Here is a 16,112-nt window from a genome sequence, read left to right on the forward strand (position 1 = left end):
CTTGGCTTAGCTCTTAGGGTTTGGTTGATGCATCAAAGCTGTCAGGAAAGGCTTGTGACAGTGTCTATGACCTCAGGGCACTAAAGGGGGAGGTTCTGGCCATTGGGCCTCCCTGCATACTGAGAGGTCTCTTGGTACACAGTGCTGGAGTTCAGAGGATGGAGTAGTGGGACTGCTCCAGTAGTACAGTCCTAAGTGGAGAGATCCTAGTGAGGCTAGCTGTAACAATGTACATGCACACGCTGTTCTGGCTGAATTGAGTTCTTGAAACTTTTTGCATTGGATCATTTAAACTATTCAGTGCTGGCTAGCTGCAGACATCCTCTTTTATCGAAAAGAGGATGACTGTGCACTGGCTGCCTGCAGTAGGCAAATGATGACACCCCTTGTGTTACCTTATTGTAATGACACCTCTTTCAATTTCTTCTGTCTGTTGTGCAAGTAAAATGGATATGAAGAGACTCTTGATTCTGGTTGAAGCTCTTGAGTATTGAGAACAAGAGTACTATTGTTAGAGTATTGTGCTACCCTGTTAAGGTAGAGATTGTCAGTCCCATGAGTTTAAATGCTTGTGCTGTCAGGACTTTGTCTCAGTACTGAAAAGATGAAACCCCATAGCTGTTGTCTTTCATAGTACTGGTTCTAGATGCTTCCTTTCCTCTCACCATTGCTTTGACTGCAGTAAGCTTGTCCCTTCCTAGCTCAGAGAGAGGGGTTTTACAGCAATTCCATTTTAGTATATAGGAAAGGAGAAGGGAGACAAACTAGTCCAGGACTGAGAGATAGGAACTCCTTCAGTCAGCACCCTGATTCTGAATTTCCAGATATTTACCTCTTCACAGAAGAGAATAGTTTTACACTTGTGACTACAATAAACCTATTTACATACTGTTTGCTGTGCTCCGACAGCAGTAGTCTGAAGTTGCCAGTCATTGCTAACCTCTGTCTGTTGAGAGTTACGCTGTTTGAGCTTTTGATTGTCACTTGGGTTCTTATCATAACTAATGCCAGCAGTTTGGGCATCTTGGAGGTTTTCCTTTGCTGTTTAGCCAGTGCTTAAGGCCTTGAAACGTACAAGCTCATCGTTCTTTTTGAATTGAGCTGGAAAACTACTTGTTTTGGCCTCCCAATATATTGCAAGAAGTTGTGTCTGATTTCAGCTTGTTTTTTGCAGTGTGTTAAATAAATATTCAAATTGGTACCAGCTGGGGATTTCTTACCCAGGATTAGTTAGCTGTCTTGAACACCCATGGAGTCAGCTAAATGCTTCCTTTGTGGTTTGAGGGAGGATGTGTGGGATTATCCCTGGACACATGGCAGTTGTACTCTTTTTTCAGGCCTTAGCCAGGCTTCAGCTATTGGCCTTTCACTTTGTGTGTCCTCCATACGTAGTATGTTTTCTTGATAAACAAGTCTAAATTTTCCCTTGGCACATTCACAGGTCTTTTGGTGCATGTGTATGGATATGCTGTATTACTTCTCTTCTGTATAGATCTGAGGACTTGTGCCTCCTGATGTGGCATGCTTGCACAACGCTTTGAAGGCTAGGGGACAAATGTTGGAGGAAGGAAGCTTGCACTGTCAATATGTGGTGCTCAGGGCTGTTGAGAACCTATAAACCTTTCGAAGTTGCCAGCACTGTGTTTTGCACCTGAAAGGAAGGCGGTATCAGGGAGGGGGCTGTCAAAGTTCATGGATAGATCTAACACAGCTCCTGATAGGTTTAGTGTTCCAGTCAAGAGCACTGAACATGTGTTTGCTGATGTTGGTTGCTTCAGAAAAAGAAAATTTGTTCAGACTTTGCAGCGTGTTATCCAGGAGCTGGCTGAGAGCTTCAGTTCACCCACACTGGCTCTCAGCCAGGCTGAAATTTGGTCTCATTGTCAGTATGTTTTTGCTGTTCTTGATGATAAATCAGCATCTCTTCCCCTATCAGGGAGTTTTTAGAAGGTGAGGTGGGATACGTGCAGATGACACTGGGGCATGTTTCTGGGATGATGGTTCTTCTGGTGGAGAAAGTTCCTCCTTTACGGGGATGATGGTTCTTCTGGTGGAGAAAGTTCCTCCTTTACTGAAGCAGGGAACAGTCTTGCATCATAGAGTTAGTTGGCTCTTGTCACTTGGGCTTGTCTCTCCCCAGTGGGAGAAAGTTAGTGGATTGAGTGTGTTTACCAGAGATGGTTATCTGCATGGACTGGGTTGTTAGCTTAATGTTGAGCCAGTACTCTGTCATTTTTATCAGCTTCCCTCTTGATCTTTGAGAATCTGGACAAGCCCTAGGCCCATTGCAGTCCTGATGGCAAAAGCGTCCTTCTGGCTAGTTTCTTGTTGAGAGGACCTGGGAATTCCTACCTGTGTTTTTGCTGCACTTTGCAGGGAGCTGGATACTGATTTTTGTCATTACCTGTACCAGTGATAGGCAGTTGCTGAGATATATAAGAATAAACTACGTTTAATAGAACTAAGTTGTTATATGTGGAAAGACTCTGAATATTCCTCCCTCATGAACCTGTGCAGGGCAGTGCTTGGGGTTATCTAAATATGAAATACGCTGATTGTCACACGAAGGAAGTTACTTCCTTCCTAGGAAGCTGGTAACCAGTTAGAGATGTCCCTGCCATAAGTATCTCCCATTTGTCTTCCTCTCCTCCACAGCCTTTGCTGCATGTGTTTTGATAATATATTGGGATGAACTAACGGTATAGCTTGAGGCATGTGGCATCAAGTGTTAGGCAGGGCCTTAGTCTGTGGTTGACAGTGTAAGTCTTCAGCATGGCCTATTTGTAGCTCTTTTTGAACAAGTCGTGACTAGATGTGTCTGAGATCTGCTGAAGAATTTCAGTTGTAGGTAGCTTTTCTTTTCTTCTCTGTAGGATTGTAGAATGGTAGTCTGTGCTGCATTTAAGTCTTAATTCTGACATGTCTGGGTTTTATTTTTAGCATCAGGCTTGAATCTTTTGAGATACCATTTCTTTCTACCCCTTGTTCTATCTTTTTAAGTGTGATTTATCAGGTAAAGAATACTTGTGGATTTGGAGTTTTTTTCTTCAGCCCTTTGTTCAATAATTCAGTGGGGCCTTGTCTGTTTTCCACAAATAACTGAAAACATTTTCTCCTAGCGCTATTATTGTGGAGGGGAAAAAATCAATACTTGGGATGTTATCTTCAGTTGGGAGAGTGAAATATGCTATCATTCTGGAATACTTACTGAAGTTACAAATTACCAATGCAATTAAAGAAATGCATAGTTTATAAGGTCTTCCTGATTATAAACAACTGGATTTGACTGTTCTCAGATACCTGTACTTCTAATATACTGAGAGATTTTTATTTAAAAGTCCAGGGACTTTGCAGATGAAATTTAACTTTGAGAATCTAAAACTTAAATTAGGTTTAGTGTGCCTGCTAGGCTTTTACTGGGAAGGTGATTCATGATGCCTGTTGATGGATATCTATGAGAAGTGAGTGTATTGACCTCCAGGTGTTACTCTTCGTAAGAGGGAGCTGAAGCTATCATTTTTGTGTATATGTGAAACTTCTAGGTGTAGGGAAGGTTTTTCTGACTTCTTGATCTCTAGTTATGTTTTTTCCACCCTGGACTTAAAACTCTTAGACAACTTGGACAACTTAGTTGTCTCCTGGTCCTGCAGCCAGTGCTTGCCTTTGCTGTTCAGTTTTGGGATTCGTCCTGTGTTGAGCTCTTAGTCACTTTGTAGCATTTTTATTGCTTATACAAGTGATACATCTAATAACAACCTTCAATTTCTACAATCCTAGTATTAGATATAGTAACTTGGCTCCCCATCACATTTGATCAAGCAGATCTTCAGATATTTTGCTTTTGATCATGTAAAAGGCCCCATTTGTGTAATGTTTTGTACTGTAGTTGTCTGAGGCAGCTTATCTTTTTCTTAATTGAAATATTTTAATCTACCTTTTGACCAGGTATCCAGCTCACATTGAAGAAATTGATTATGAAGAAGGAAAAGTACTTATCCATTTCAAACGCTGGAACCATAGATATGATGAATGGTTTTGTTGGGACAGTCCTTATTTGCGTCCCTTAGAGAAGATACAGTTAAGAAAAGAGGGATTACATGAGGAAGAAGGTTGTGCAGTAAGTAGAAAACAGAGGACATTTGCGTTTGTAACGGTTTAATGTGCAGTTGTACGAATTATGACCATTAAAATGCTTCACTGTTGCTGTGTTGCCTGCTGTATAAGTTTCATGATTTATTTTAAATATTGGAAAATGAATCATTTTGTTTTAATGAAGTTGTATGTTTCAGTAATTATCAGATGAAAACGCTTTTAACTACTGTCTTGTAGGGATTTCATATAAATGATCAGGTATTGGCATGCTGGTCTGACTGTCGCTTCTATCCAGCCAGAGTTACTTCTGTTAACAAAGATGGTAAGGAGTCACTTTTGGTTTTGTCATGTGGGTTAGTAATGCATTTCTAATTGTATTTTAACCTTTTTGCTTAGGTGGAGAGAGAGTACAGCAGACAGAAAACAACTGTGAAGAGTTTTATTTTCAATCATATGCTTTAGTCTGCTGTCAACTTTTTTAACCTGACCTCTTACCCTTTTCATGAGATAAAAGAGCTTTCTGCTGGGATATCCAGTCAGTAATTGCTTTAAGTATATGTTTGGGAAAAGTTGTTGTTTCTTAAGTTTATTGTCAAGAGATGCATGTAACCGCAGTAAAACTAGTGTCAGAGCTGCAAAAGACCCTTTACAAATGGGGGCGGGGGGGGAGCCACAGCCATGCTTCTCCTTTTTGAATATCGGTAAGTAACCATGAAGGACTTGTTCTTGTGCTGTGCTTTCTTTAGATTGACTATATGTTATAAGATCAAGGAGAAAAAGTCTGTGTAATTATCTACTGGAGTATTCCACCAAAAATATTTTGGGGTTTTGTCAGGAATGTATATCTAAAGAGCAACTCTAAGCTTAGACATGCACCTTTATGCTTACCATAATTATTTTTGTAACTTCACTGTTTGTCCCTTACCTGGCCTGTGATAAGACCTCCGCTGTTGAAGTTTCTAACAGATAAGGCAGCTTTTATCTAGAGCTAAATATGCAGCTAGAGAATTGGAGCTGTTAGCAGATGCTCTGTTAAATAACTTCTGATATTTACACTCTTATGCTTTATTTTCAAATTTTAGGTACATACACTGTGAAGTTTTATGATGGTGTAGTTCAGACTGTCAAAAACATTCATGTCAAAGCTTTTTCCAAAGATCAAGTAAGTACTGAAGTATTGTATTTGGGCTACTAATGTATTCTAAAATGAACAGTTCGGTGGCTAGATTTGATGAATTATAGAATATGAAATGAATAAAACATCTGTATTGCTAACATACAATACATCTGAAATAAAATCTGTTAAAATTGTCTGTCCCACGGCATTCTCCTAGAGAAGCCGGCGGCTCACGGCCTAGACAGGTACACTCTTCGCTGGGTAAAAAACTGGCTGGACGGCCGAGCCCAGAGAGTTGTGGTCAACGGAGTTAAATCCAGTTGGCGGCCGGTCACGAGTGGTGTTCCCCAGGGCTCAGTTTTGGGGCCGGTCCTGTTCAATATCTTTATCAACGATCTGGACGAGGGGATCGAGTGCTCTCTCAGTAAGTTTGCAGACAACACCAAGTTGGGCGGGAGTGTTGATCTGCTGGAGGGCAGGAAGGCTCTGCAGAGGGACCTGGACAGGCTGGATCGATGGCCGAGGCCAACGTATGAGGTTCAACAAGGCCAAGTGCCGGGTCCTGCACTTCGGCCACAACAACCCCGTGCAACGCTACAGGCTTGGGGAAGAGCGGCTGGAAAGCTGCCTGGAGGAAAAGGACCTGAGGGTGCTGGTCGACAGCCGGCTGAACATGAGCCGGCAGTGTGCCCAGGTGGCCAAGAAGGCCAACGGCATCCTGGCCTGTATCAGAACTGGTGTGGCCAGCAGGAGCAGGGAGGTGATCGTGCCCCTGTACTCGGCACTGGTGAGGCCGCACCTCAAATCCTGTGTTCAGTTTTGGGCCCCTCACTACAAGAAGGACATGGAGGGGCTGGAGCGTGTCCAGAGGAGGGCAACGAAGCTGGTGAAGGGCCTGGAGCACAAGTCTGATGGGGAGCGGCTGAGGGAACTGGGGTTGTTCAGCCTGGAGAAGAGGAGGCTGAGGGGAGACCTCATCGCGCTCTACAACTACCTGAAGGGAGGTTGTAGTGAGGTGGGGGTTGGTCTCTTCTCCCAAGTAACAAGCGATAGGACGAGAGGAAATGGCCTCAAGTTGCGCACAGGGAGGTTTAGACTGGACATTAGGAGAAATTTCTTTACTGAAAGAGTGGTCAGGCCTTGGAACAGGCTGCCCGGGGAAGTGGTGGAGTCACCATCCCTGGAAGTATTTAAAAGACGTGTAGATGAGGCCCTTAGGGACATGGTGTAGTGGGCATGGTGTGTTGGGTTGACGGTTGGACATGATGATCTTAGAGGTCTTTTCCAACCTTAATGATTCTATGAAAATGAAAAACTTCACGGTATGATTTGCAAAGCTCTCAGGTTCATGTTCTCACGAATGCACCTCTTGAACTAAAGAAGTCATAGGCATATAAATAAAACAGTTTTCTAAAAATCATGGGAAGATTCAGAATGTACATCCTAAAGCTAGTGGTAGGTTACTGAAACACACTTTGGTTGTTTCACCTGTTTGAGATTAGTTTAAATACATGCATTAAGGGATGGGAACTATGGAGTGTACAGAAATGCTATTCTTTCCCAGAGTAACTTGATTGTCTTGAGACTTTTAAGGAAGCTGTCTAGTAATCTTTCACCTGAAAACTTTGAGAAGATAAGCTTTTTTACTAAACCACGTTCTGCTATGGTTTGAGTATTCTACCAACTCTTCAGCTGCTCAGTGCTGTGGATTCAACCTTCCGCTTGTGATGGAAAGTAGTAGTAAGCCATTCCTAAGAAAAAAAAATCCGTTCTGCTCATGGTGAGAAGGAGGAAGTGCTGCTTTGTACTTTAGTTTTCATGTGCGGGCACTTTGTAGGAAAGGCTGACAAGTTCTAGTCCTGTGTAACTTGGTTAAAACTTCTTAAGTACCTGCTTCAGAATAGTTTTCATTACAGGAATGGTTTTAAGTTTGAGATCTTGCCACACATTCCTGTGTGGTAGCTGTGGCCTGTGTTCTTAGTCATGCCTTCTGCTTTTAGTTTTCTGGAACTTTAAGTTTGATCAAAGAAATTTAATCCCTCCCCCCAACACAAGTCTTAAATACAGATTCCAATAATGAATATTAATGGCTACAATTTAAATCTGTCTCTGTTGTGAAGAGGCATGCCATTCCTTGGAGGTCTCCAGATTTGTGTATCTGCCAGGCTGGGAGGGAAAACTATTTCAGGTTTGCCACGAAGTGCTCTTAATAGCTTTCAAATTGTAATAATTGTGCCTGGTTGAGGGCTGACTGATACTCACAAGGGAACTACCTGATGAATTTTCATTGCCATGAGAAATATTTCTACCATATTTAACCTTAAATACATGAAGTTGAACAATCTTAAGAAATATTCTGCATAAGAAAGGCAAAATATTTTGTCTCTCCTTTAGGGAGTTTCATGTTTCGTGTAGCTGTGGGTAGGTTTTGAAAGGAGTTTAAGTTTTCTTCTCCCTTTAACCACTAGCCGAGAAGATTTCTTTTAACCCAAGAATAAGTTATGCTAGAACATTTTGTTCTGTCCTTCAGCATACAAAAGCATAAGGGGAGAATTTCCTAGTGAGCTCTGTTTACACAATCAAAAATAAAGTTTAAAAAATACTTGAGCCACTGCAGAGCTCAAGATTCAGTTGTGAATGTAAGTTACTTAAGGTGTGGATTCAGATACAGCACTAATGTAGCAGCATGCTGGCAGTGGAAAGGAAGCGTCTTGTTCCTGTTCATCAGTAGGAGAGACTGTAGCTGTGAAGACACACATGGCTTGTATTTTAGCTGTTCTTAAAACAAACAAACAAACAAAAGCCCCAAACCCACCTGATTTCTGAAGGGAGCAACGTATGCTGGTTGTCTTGTCTTTAATGACAGTGTTACTCTGTCCTATGTAGAGGGTGTAACATGCTAGGTTGAACAATGATGACCTGCACAGCGTGAATGTGCTTATGCAAGGACACACAGCTTTTAAGAGTTCAGTAACATCAAGAGGTAATTCAGACATACTGGTATTTATGGTTCAGTTTCTTGAGAATAATTTGATTAAGACGGTTCATGTGTGTTCGAGTGCCACATACTTGATTCAAATCGGATGGTTCTATCGGATGGTGGAGTCACCATCCCTGGAGGTATTTAAAAGACGTGTAGATGAGGCCCTTAGGGACATGGTGTAGTGGGCATGGTGTGTTGGGTTGACGGTTGGACACGATGATCTTAGAGGTCTTTTCCAACCTGTATGATTCTATGAGCAGCACAACTGATGAAACCTGATGTCTGAGGGTTGTTTTTTTCGAGTTTTTTTTACTAATGTTTGAGTTTCCACTGAAGCTTCTCCCATAGCTGTGGCATTTAAGGAGTTTACAGAAGACAGATTTTTATGATGTCTGGTAAAAGTGGTGCTCAGACACCTAAGAAGGTGAAAGACTTTCTTCCCCTTTGCCTAGCTGTTTTCATGAAATACACAGCAATTTGATGTCACATTTTTAAAAAGTGATTTTTTTTTATCACCTCTATGCCAAGTATGGTTGAAATAATATCATAGAGGGTGGAGCAGATTGCACATTCACCATTTTATTGCATGAAGATTATTTCTTAAGACTGTGGTCTGAAAATGACAATCTTAAAAGGTATTAGTTCATGTAAGCCACATATAGATAGGAAGATTGGGATGGGAAGAGGCAAGTGTCATACAAGGAGATAGTGAGTCTTAAGTGTATTCTCAGAATTTTGTATAACTCAAATCAGCTGTTCTGCTTTCTTTCCCCAAAGAGGTATCAAGAGGTATTTAGCCTTTCTTGTCCTCTGATCCTTGTTCAAAGTTTAAGCTTGTTGTGCCTTGCAGAACTATGGCTGGAAAGGAGTATGGTTGCTCTTTAATGCTTCAAGTTATTAGGCAACGGGAAGAGGGACGTTAGTTCAACTAAAGGCAGTGTTGACACATGACCAAATATAAATTATTAATCCAGGCGCAAAGTTAGAAAGCTTCTGTTCATCAGAGCAGAGAAGTTCTGGAACAGCCTGTAAGCAGGATCATTGGAAGGGGAAAAAACCAAAATCAGCATCCCCCCAGGTGGTGGTAATATGAAACCTGATCACAAAAGGGAGAGGACATTGAGTAGCAGTGGCCTGTTGATACAGGGGTGTTCTTCCTGGTTTGGTGGTGGTATATAAGAACTATGGGGAAATGAGATTACAGCTGAATATTGTATCAGTAGCTTGCTGGCTGGGCACTGCTAAGGATTTTCATGTCCTCTCACACCGAACACAGATTACAGAAAGACAAAGTTTAAAGTTTTGTTTTTAAATTCACATGTGTAAATTTTAACATCATGTGGTTCCTGATGAAGTTGGTGATTGCAATTGCTTTATATGACTCTTTACTTAGCACATTTCAGTAGCAGTGATAATTACAAGCTAAATACTGGTCTATTTTGAATGAGGTACTTTTGTGAAAGGAAGACGTTTTTTGCATCCAAGCGATTGAGCTGTTTGCCCTTTTCTGTGCTCTCAACGCCCACTCTTTCTTCAGTGTCCCAAGTAGGGTTTAAGTAGTACTGCGCAAGCTAATATGGACCTAACCTGCACGTGAGAACGAAGAAAGAGCAAATCTCTTATGCCGTTGAGTTGTGAAAAGAGTGAATCTGTCGCACTGTCCTGTTGAAGCTGCATGGGTCCTTCAACAGTTCAAGTGCCTCTAAGTTTTAATCTGTGGGTTGCAATAGAGTATATGCTTTTATCCTTTGAAAAACTGGACAAGGATGCAAGTCTGCTAAATACAAAGGCGGGGGAGGACTTTCAGATTGCAATAAGTTTATTTTCATATGTCATTCTCTTTATTCTAGAATACTGTGGGTAATGCTAAGCCTAAGGAAAGAGGTGATGAAATTCCGTCATCTCCTGAAAAGCAGGAGAAATTTAAAGAACAGAGGAAAGCAACAGGTAATGCAAAGAAAGACAAGGATGAAAAGACATTAAAGACTGAAAAAAGAATTAAGCAACCTGATAAAGAAGGAAAATTGATAGTCATCTTGGAAAAAGGCAAGGTCTCAGAAAAGAATATATCTAAGGATGGAAAAGAAGATAAAGAGAATATATCAGAGAATGATATGGAATATTCAGTAGATACACACATTGAGAAGAAGCCTGAGAATGACAATGTAAAGAGTCCACAGGAAAACGCAAAAGAAACTAAACGAAAACGTGGAAGACCACCGATAACACCTCCAACAGGTATGCAGCTAAACGTAAATGTTTAGGCCATATATCAGAATCCTTCTAAACTGACCTAAAAGAATTAAAAGTATCTTGCTCTTTCACAACCTAAGTCTCTAGAAACTCGTAAAAAAATTTAAATTCATCTTTGTTCAGGCTTGGTCAGGACACCTGAGATCATACTTGTTAGCCAGGTTTGGAGTTTCAGTGGTTTGGTCAGAGATTAGATTTAGGCAAGTGATCTTCATATATTGGAAAACATGTCTGCAGTAGGATTAAGTGCTAATATGTAGACTTCGGAAAGCCAGGTGAAACTGTATTTATGCATATCCAGTATTTTAAGTGTGAGGCTTGGGAATTTATGTTTTCAAGAGTTTCGCAGCTTCATTTCCAGTCAATTTTTGTTCTCTATCTAAATATGTAGAGCCAAGTTCTCAGACACTGCAGCCTATAACTTTGGAGTTAAGACGTCGGAAAATACCTAAAGGAGGTGAAGTTCCATCAAAGCGTCCCAGGATTGAAAAACACTTGTGTGAGTATTTTTTGGTGTTCAACTCTCACAGAATCTGTACATGTAAGTTCCTGTAGCTTAAGTGGAGGGGAAAAAAAAAGTCTGCAGTATTAACCTTAAACTGTGATACATGAAATGGCTGAAATGCAGCACCTGTTTTTCTTAAATTGGCCATTCATATGTCATCATGCTGAAATTTCCTTCTAAATCTTGGAAGCTGGGTTTGGACGAAGGAGCCACAAGCTGTGAGTCTTGATACAGAAGTTCATAGACATAAGGAAGGCAGTGATTATATTGCCTCCAATACGTAGAAGGTTATAAAAGCCTTTTTCTAGTTGTAGAAACTCTTTAGTTGCTAGATGGAGAATCTACCACATTGCTTAGCAAAGAAACTTTAATACTAGAGGAATATTCATGTCACTGCAGTCTAATAGCTTCTACTTTATCTTGGTATACTGTGTAGTGATGTTGAAGAACTTGAGTGTGTTGATGAGGAAAGAAAATTATATTTTCTATAGTAGTATCATGAACAAGGAGACAGAGATCTGAAGAAGGCTGTCTTTCCCTTCCTTAGGACCACAAAGTCTTAAAACTTCAGTGTGCGTATGTTATCCAGCTTAGGGTCAAAGTTGTTTGCGTGTCTGCGTTGTCTAATCTAACTTCTGGTATTACTTACATCTGTGGGACGGTTGCTGTTTAAAGCAGTGTTTTACCAGCACGATACTGATCTGTATTCTTACTTCAAATCTGTTACTAAAAGAAGAAGTTGAGAGACCTATAAGATAGGTTTTTGCTCTATTTTTATGCTTATTTATAACTGCTAATACGATCATAGCTTTTACAGAGAGGTCTAATCACCAGGGCTGTTTACCTTTTGCTATTAACCTCAGTCCTTAAAAAACACACTTTCAAACTGTCACTGGGAGGGGAGGTCTTCGAAGGTTGCTTGTGAGCTATTTAGTAATCCTGTAACTGCAAGGTACCATTAAATTTGTCTATTCCAGGTCAGGAAAAATTGAAGAACTCTTCAGATAACCCTGAAAGAGACCGGATCAGGAGACGATCGTCAAGACTCTCATCTAGCATTAGCCATGAGATTTTAAATACAGATCATGTCACAGCTTCAATGGAAATTCAGCCTTTGAAAGATGCAGTATCTAACCAAAATGAATCTGAGAAGGGTAAGCAGCTTCCCGGTATACTCTGGATTTGTGGTGGCATGGCAGTCATCTAGTTGTTGAAAGCACTGTATTTTCACTTGCATAACCTGCAGGCTCTATATCTGCAATTAAAACCTGATTTCATCAGCAGTGCAGAGAAAACTCAAGGAAAGTTTATATCTCTTTCTGCTGCCTTGATTACCTTTTGCTTTTAATTCGCTCTCCATCAGTAACTCTAGCATTGCCCTTCTGTGGTGGGAGCTTTTCCAGTAGAGGAATAACTGGGTGGGATAACTGGCCTTGCAAGAGGAGAGCTCCATCGGTTGTAAAATAACTTAAAGGAAATGTTGTGGGGTTTTTTTTGTTTTCTTTTTTTTTTTTAAGGGATGCAGGTTATGCTTGTGAAAATGAGGTAATTACAAAGTCTTATAGATTGAAGAAGTAACCCAAGTGCTAAATTTACAGTCTAATCCTCTTGTTGAATACTAAAAACACCAAATGGGATGCTTTTATTCTTAGACTGGGTGGACATAATGCTTCTTTCTGCCCTGTGCTTCACTGCCTTTCCCTTTCAGGGGGAGCTCTGGTAATGGTTTGAGGAGACCTGTCACATTTTAGGCTATAAAGAGTTAGCAGCCTGTGTGTTTCTAAGCAGCTCTAAACTGAGAGGGTTGTTGCAAGTAGCTGTGTTGTAAAAACTTAATTTTTACAGCAAGCAGCAATTTTTACAGCAAGCAGTCTGAGCAGAGATGGATATTTGTCTCCACTGTAATGTGGTGAATGCACACATCAGTGTTTTGGAAGATGCTTTTGTGAGCATTTTACGCAATGAAAACTTTTTCCTCTATTCTAGTCCAGTTAGAAATTCCTGTTGAATCTGACCAAAGTTCCAGTAAACAAGGATCTCCTGGAAACACATCACATAGCACAGCGCTCAGTACAGATGCCAGTTTACAGGAAGAAAAAGTTGAAGACACTGAGTCTTCCTCTGTTACTGTCAGAACTCAAGAACCTTCTGCTGCTACAGGTTCAAATTTTGATTTCATATTTAATATTGATGTATTTCTTAAGGCAACTGATGCTAGGTGTTTCATGCTTGTACGAGTGTCACTAACAAAAATTATGCGTTTTTGCAATGTTAACCACAGGGGAAAATGTATATTTTTATTCCTTCTGGACTCGCTTTTGATCTTATCTGTGGAGATTGACAGCAATCTTCCAAAAAGTGGAAATTTTTAAATGACTAGGCGTAATATTTTTAGCATGTGAATGGTGAAATTAACAAATGCTTGTTTTCAGGTTATAATTTAATGTTTGTAATTCTGGATTAAGTTGGACTAACATCTTAAAAGGTCAGGTTCTTTTGTAATTTCTGTGCTGCAGGTATGTGGTAGCATTGATGTTTGGGAATCCTGATTGTGCATTTCTATATCCTTATGTTTTGGCTTCTGTTATACTTAAGCCCTAGACTATTTAGAGGTCTTAGTGCAAATTTATGAAATAGCTCAAACATTTCAGTGTCTGTCTTAATAATGTATATATTCTATTTTCTCTTAGCTGGGGGTTGTTGCTTTGTTAGCTGTGGATTACCTTGCTTTTTCAGATTAAAATTTCCTATACAGATAGACTATGCCAAAATAGGGCTGTCCTGTGATTATTTCTTGTAACGTTAATACTCAGATCTGCAGCTAACTGGGGAAACTTAAACTACAAATTCCCTAGCTTATGCTCTGTCAGAGAAGCTTAATTTTAAGTGGAACTGAGAATTTAGAGGGCTTTACACTTGCTTAGCATTGCTGGAGTAATCTGTATGTGTTAGCTTTCATCCTGCTCGTTGGTGATTCCAAATTTACCCTCCTGTTTGCACATGTCCTCTTTCACCCACTCTCGTGTAACTGTACAAATGAAATGTCCTCTCTCTTTGCCACTGATGTGCACCTTCAGTGCAGGAAGGAATTTACCTCTTTTCCTTTGCTCAGGTTTGATGTGTAAGCGGTCTTTTACTATGTAAAAATTGGAGCTCTTTTGATCTTGCTCTCCTTCCTAACTACGCTGATGATATATCTACCTGTATTGTAACTATGGTGTATTCAGAGTCTTCTCAGTTGATGTGTGTTGGGACCATGCCTTTCCTTCCCTATATTGTGGCAGTGAGTTCAGAGGAGTGGCTGCAGATTCTTTTTGCTAGTCAGGCTGCTGTGTCCTTTTCAGTTTGTAAAGTACTCTTGGGTTTAACTTTTTTTAACTGATGGGTTGTAGCTTTTTTTGGCTCATGAAAGCAAAACCACTGTTTGGTTATTGTAGCTGAACAGAATATTACTCTCTCTGGTGCCAAGGAAATGCCACTACTCTCTGTATTAGCTCTGAGTACATGAGCTATTGACAGCCTGCCTGCAAGTCTCCAAAGCAAAGGAAAGATGTAACAAGTGCTGCTCCAAGTTTAAGTTGAATACTTCCTCTGAGTAATTGCAGTGTAACATCACTGGTTTCCTTAAGTTCATGTGCTCACAACTGGTGAAGCTCCTCACAAGCACTTGTCAGGTACTGCTGTAATAGTCTGCCATCCGGGTGGCTAAACTGGTACCCTGTCTATAAGAAGTTTGCAGCGCCAGCAATGTTAGCAGCTAGTGCTGTGCTTTGTAGCTCTTTCCTTTGGAATTTGAAGTTCCTCTCCTCCAAGGTGCCCTTGAAACTGAACAGGCATCCTTGAATGTAATTTTAAGATGAACAGCCATCGCCTGTTTGCAAATTTTCACCCTGGGGTAGCTTTTGCAGATGGCAGGAGGGATCGTCTGCTGTAGCAGCAAAGGAGCATTAATTTTATCTTCCTCCTTCACTGGATCTCTGGAAGATGTCCCTGGAGTTCTTAACAGAAAGACTGCAGAGACTTGTGTCATTGGGAGTGCAAAGAAATGCTAAAAAGCAGTGATGCTTCTTGATCCTGTTGGAATCTTGTGCTCCAGGCAAGCAGAAAGAGTGGTGGCTGTTGTGACTCCAGTCTTAGGCCTGTGAGAAGGTGTGCAGGTACAGGCATGATTCCAAACGGGTACGGTGAACTGAAACTGGCCTGAGGTGAAGGACTTGCACCTTAGAGACAACTCTTCTAAGAGATATAGCAGATTGTAGCAGTTTTGAAAATTGAAAGAATTTTTAGTATGTCTGATACTCACTTTTCAGCCTCTGACAAACTATTAAATAGAAGAGAAGGTATGGCAAAGCTTTCCCCTACGGTTGATACAGTCACCTTTTGGAAATGCTTTATAAGGAAAACAATATGATAAAATACTTTTGAACTTTAGTGATCTTGCACAACAAATCTACTGCATTTCTTAAAGTGTGTTTTTTAGCTGACAACCATTTAGCCTTTTATTTTGTAAATTCCTGCAAATTTTCAATTTGAAGTGCAGCGTTTTTAAGATGACACTTATCTTTTGTATAATCTTTTGGAGGTATTCATTGAACTACAGATTGACAAACCACAACTTTGCTTGATAAGGTCTGAGAATTTGCAGAATGGTAAATCTTGGCGTTTTGAAAGAACACACTGTATTAACAGTGTATTACCTGTGTTAATGGTTACAGATGTTCTTCCAAACAGTTAATGCAGTATTAAGAAGGCATCTGCTGCCATTGCCTCTGTAAAATAATCCAGAAGTACTCGTGGAATATTCTCAAAAATAAAGATTACTTTACTTGGTACCGTAACACATGTTTGGGGTTAGTGGTCAACTACTATTTTAAAAAATGCCTCCTGCAAGGGCATCTATTTTCTAACTTAAGGACTCATTTAGGCTGCAAAGCTTTTCAGGGTGTTTCATAATGTCTTAGTTTCAAGTAACTATGAAATCAAAAGCGTTTTAAAAATTTTTACTAGTGTATGTGAACTGGTGTGTTGTCGTAGCTGTATGGTCATCTTCAGAGAAGGCTTCTTTCCTTTAAAAAAAAGAAGAGTTTGGGGATCTGAGTTCAGGGCTATAATGTAGTGGGAACTAGTGTGTTCTCAGCAGTATATGTTAGGCGTTACAGCAA

General features: G+C 40.4%; 1 protein-coding gene across 4 annotated transcripts in view; it reads left to right on the forward strand.

Annotated features, from left to right (window-relative positions):
- PHF20 (PHD finger protein 20) overlaps positions 1-16,112 on the forward strand; it is a 71,845-nt gene that overhangs the window by 15,146 nt on the left and 40,587 nt on the right. For all 4 annotated transcript variants that reach the window (XM_075166180.1, XM_075166181.1, XM_075166179.1 and 1 more), the window contains 7 exons: positions 3,946-4,117; positions 4,330-4,414; positions 5,175-5,254; positions 10,043-10,430; positions 10,837-10,944; positions 11,928-12,104; positions 12,937-13,110. In XM_075166180.1, the coding sequence (XP_075022281.1) occupies positions 3,946-4,117; positions 4,330-4,414; positions 5,175-5,254; positions 10,043-10,430; positions 10,837-10,944; positions 11,928-12,104; positions 12,937-13,110 (1,184 nt within the window). The remainder of the gene's footprint in view (positions 1-3,945; positions 4,118-4,329; positions 4,415-5,174; positions 5,255-10,042; positions 10,431-10,836; positions 10,945-11,927; positions 12,105-12,936; positions 13,111-16,112) is intronic.

The sequence above is a fragment of the Calonectris borealis genome, chromosome 17 (assembly GCF_964195595.1).
Source record: "Calonectris borealis chromosome 17, bCalBor7.hap1.2, whole genome shotgun sequence".
NCBI classification, from domain to species: Eukaryota; Metazoa; Chordata; class Aves; order Procellariiformes; family Procellariidae; genus Calonectris; species Calonectris borealis.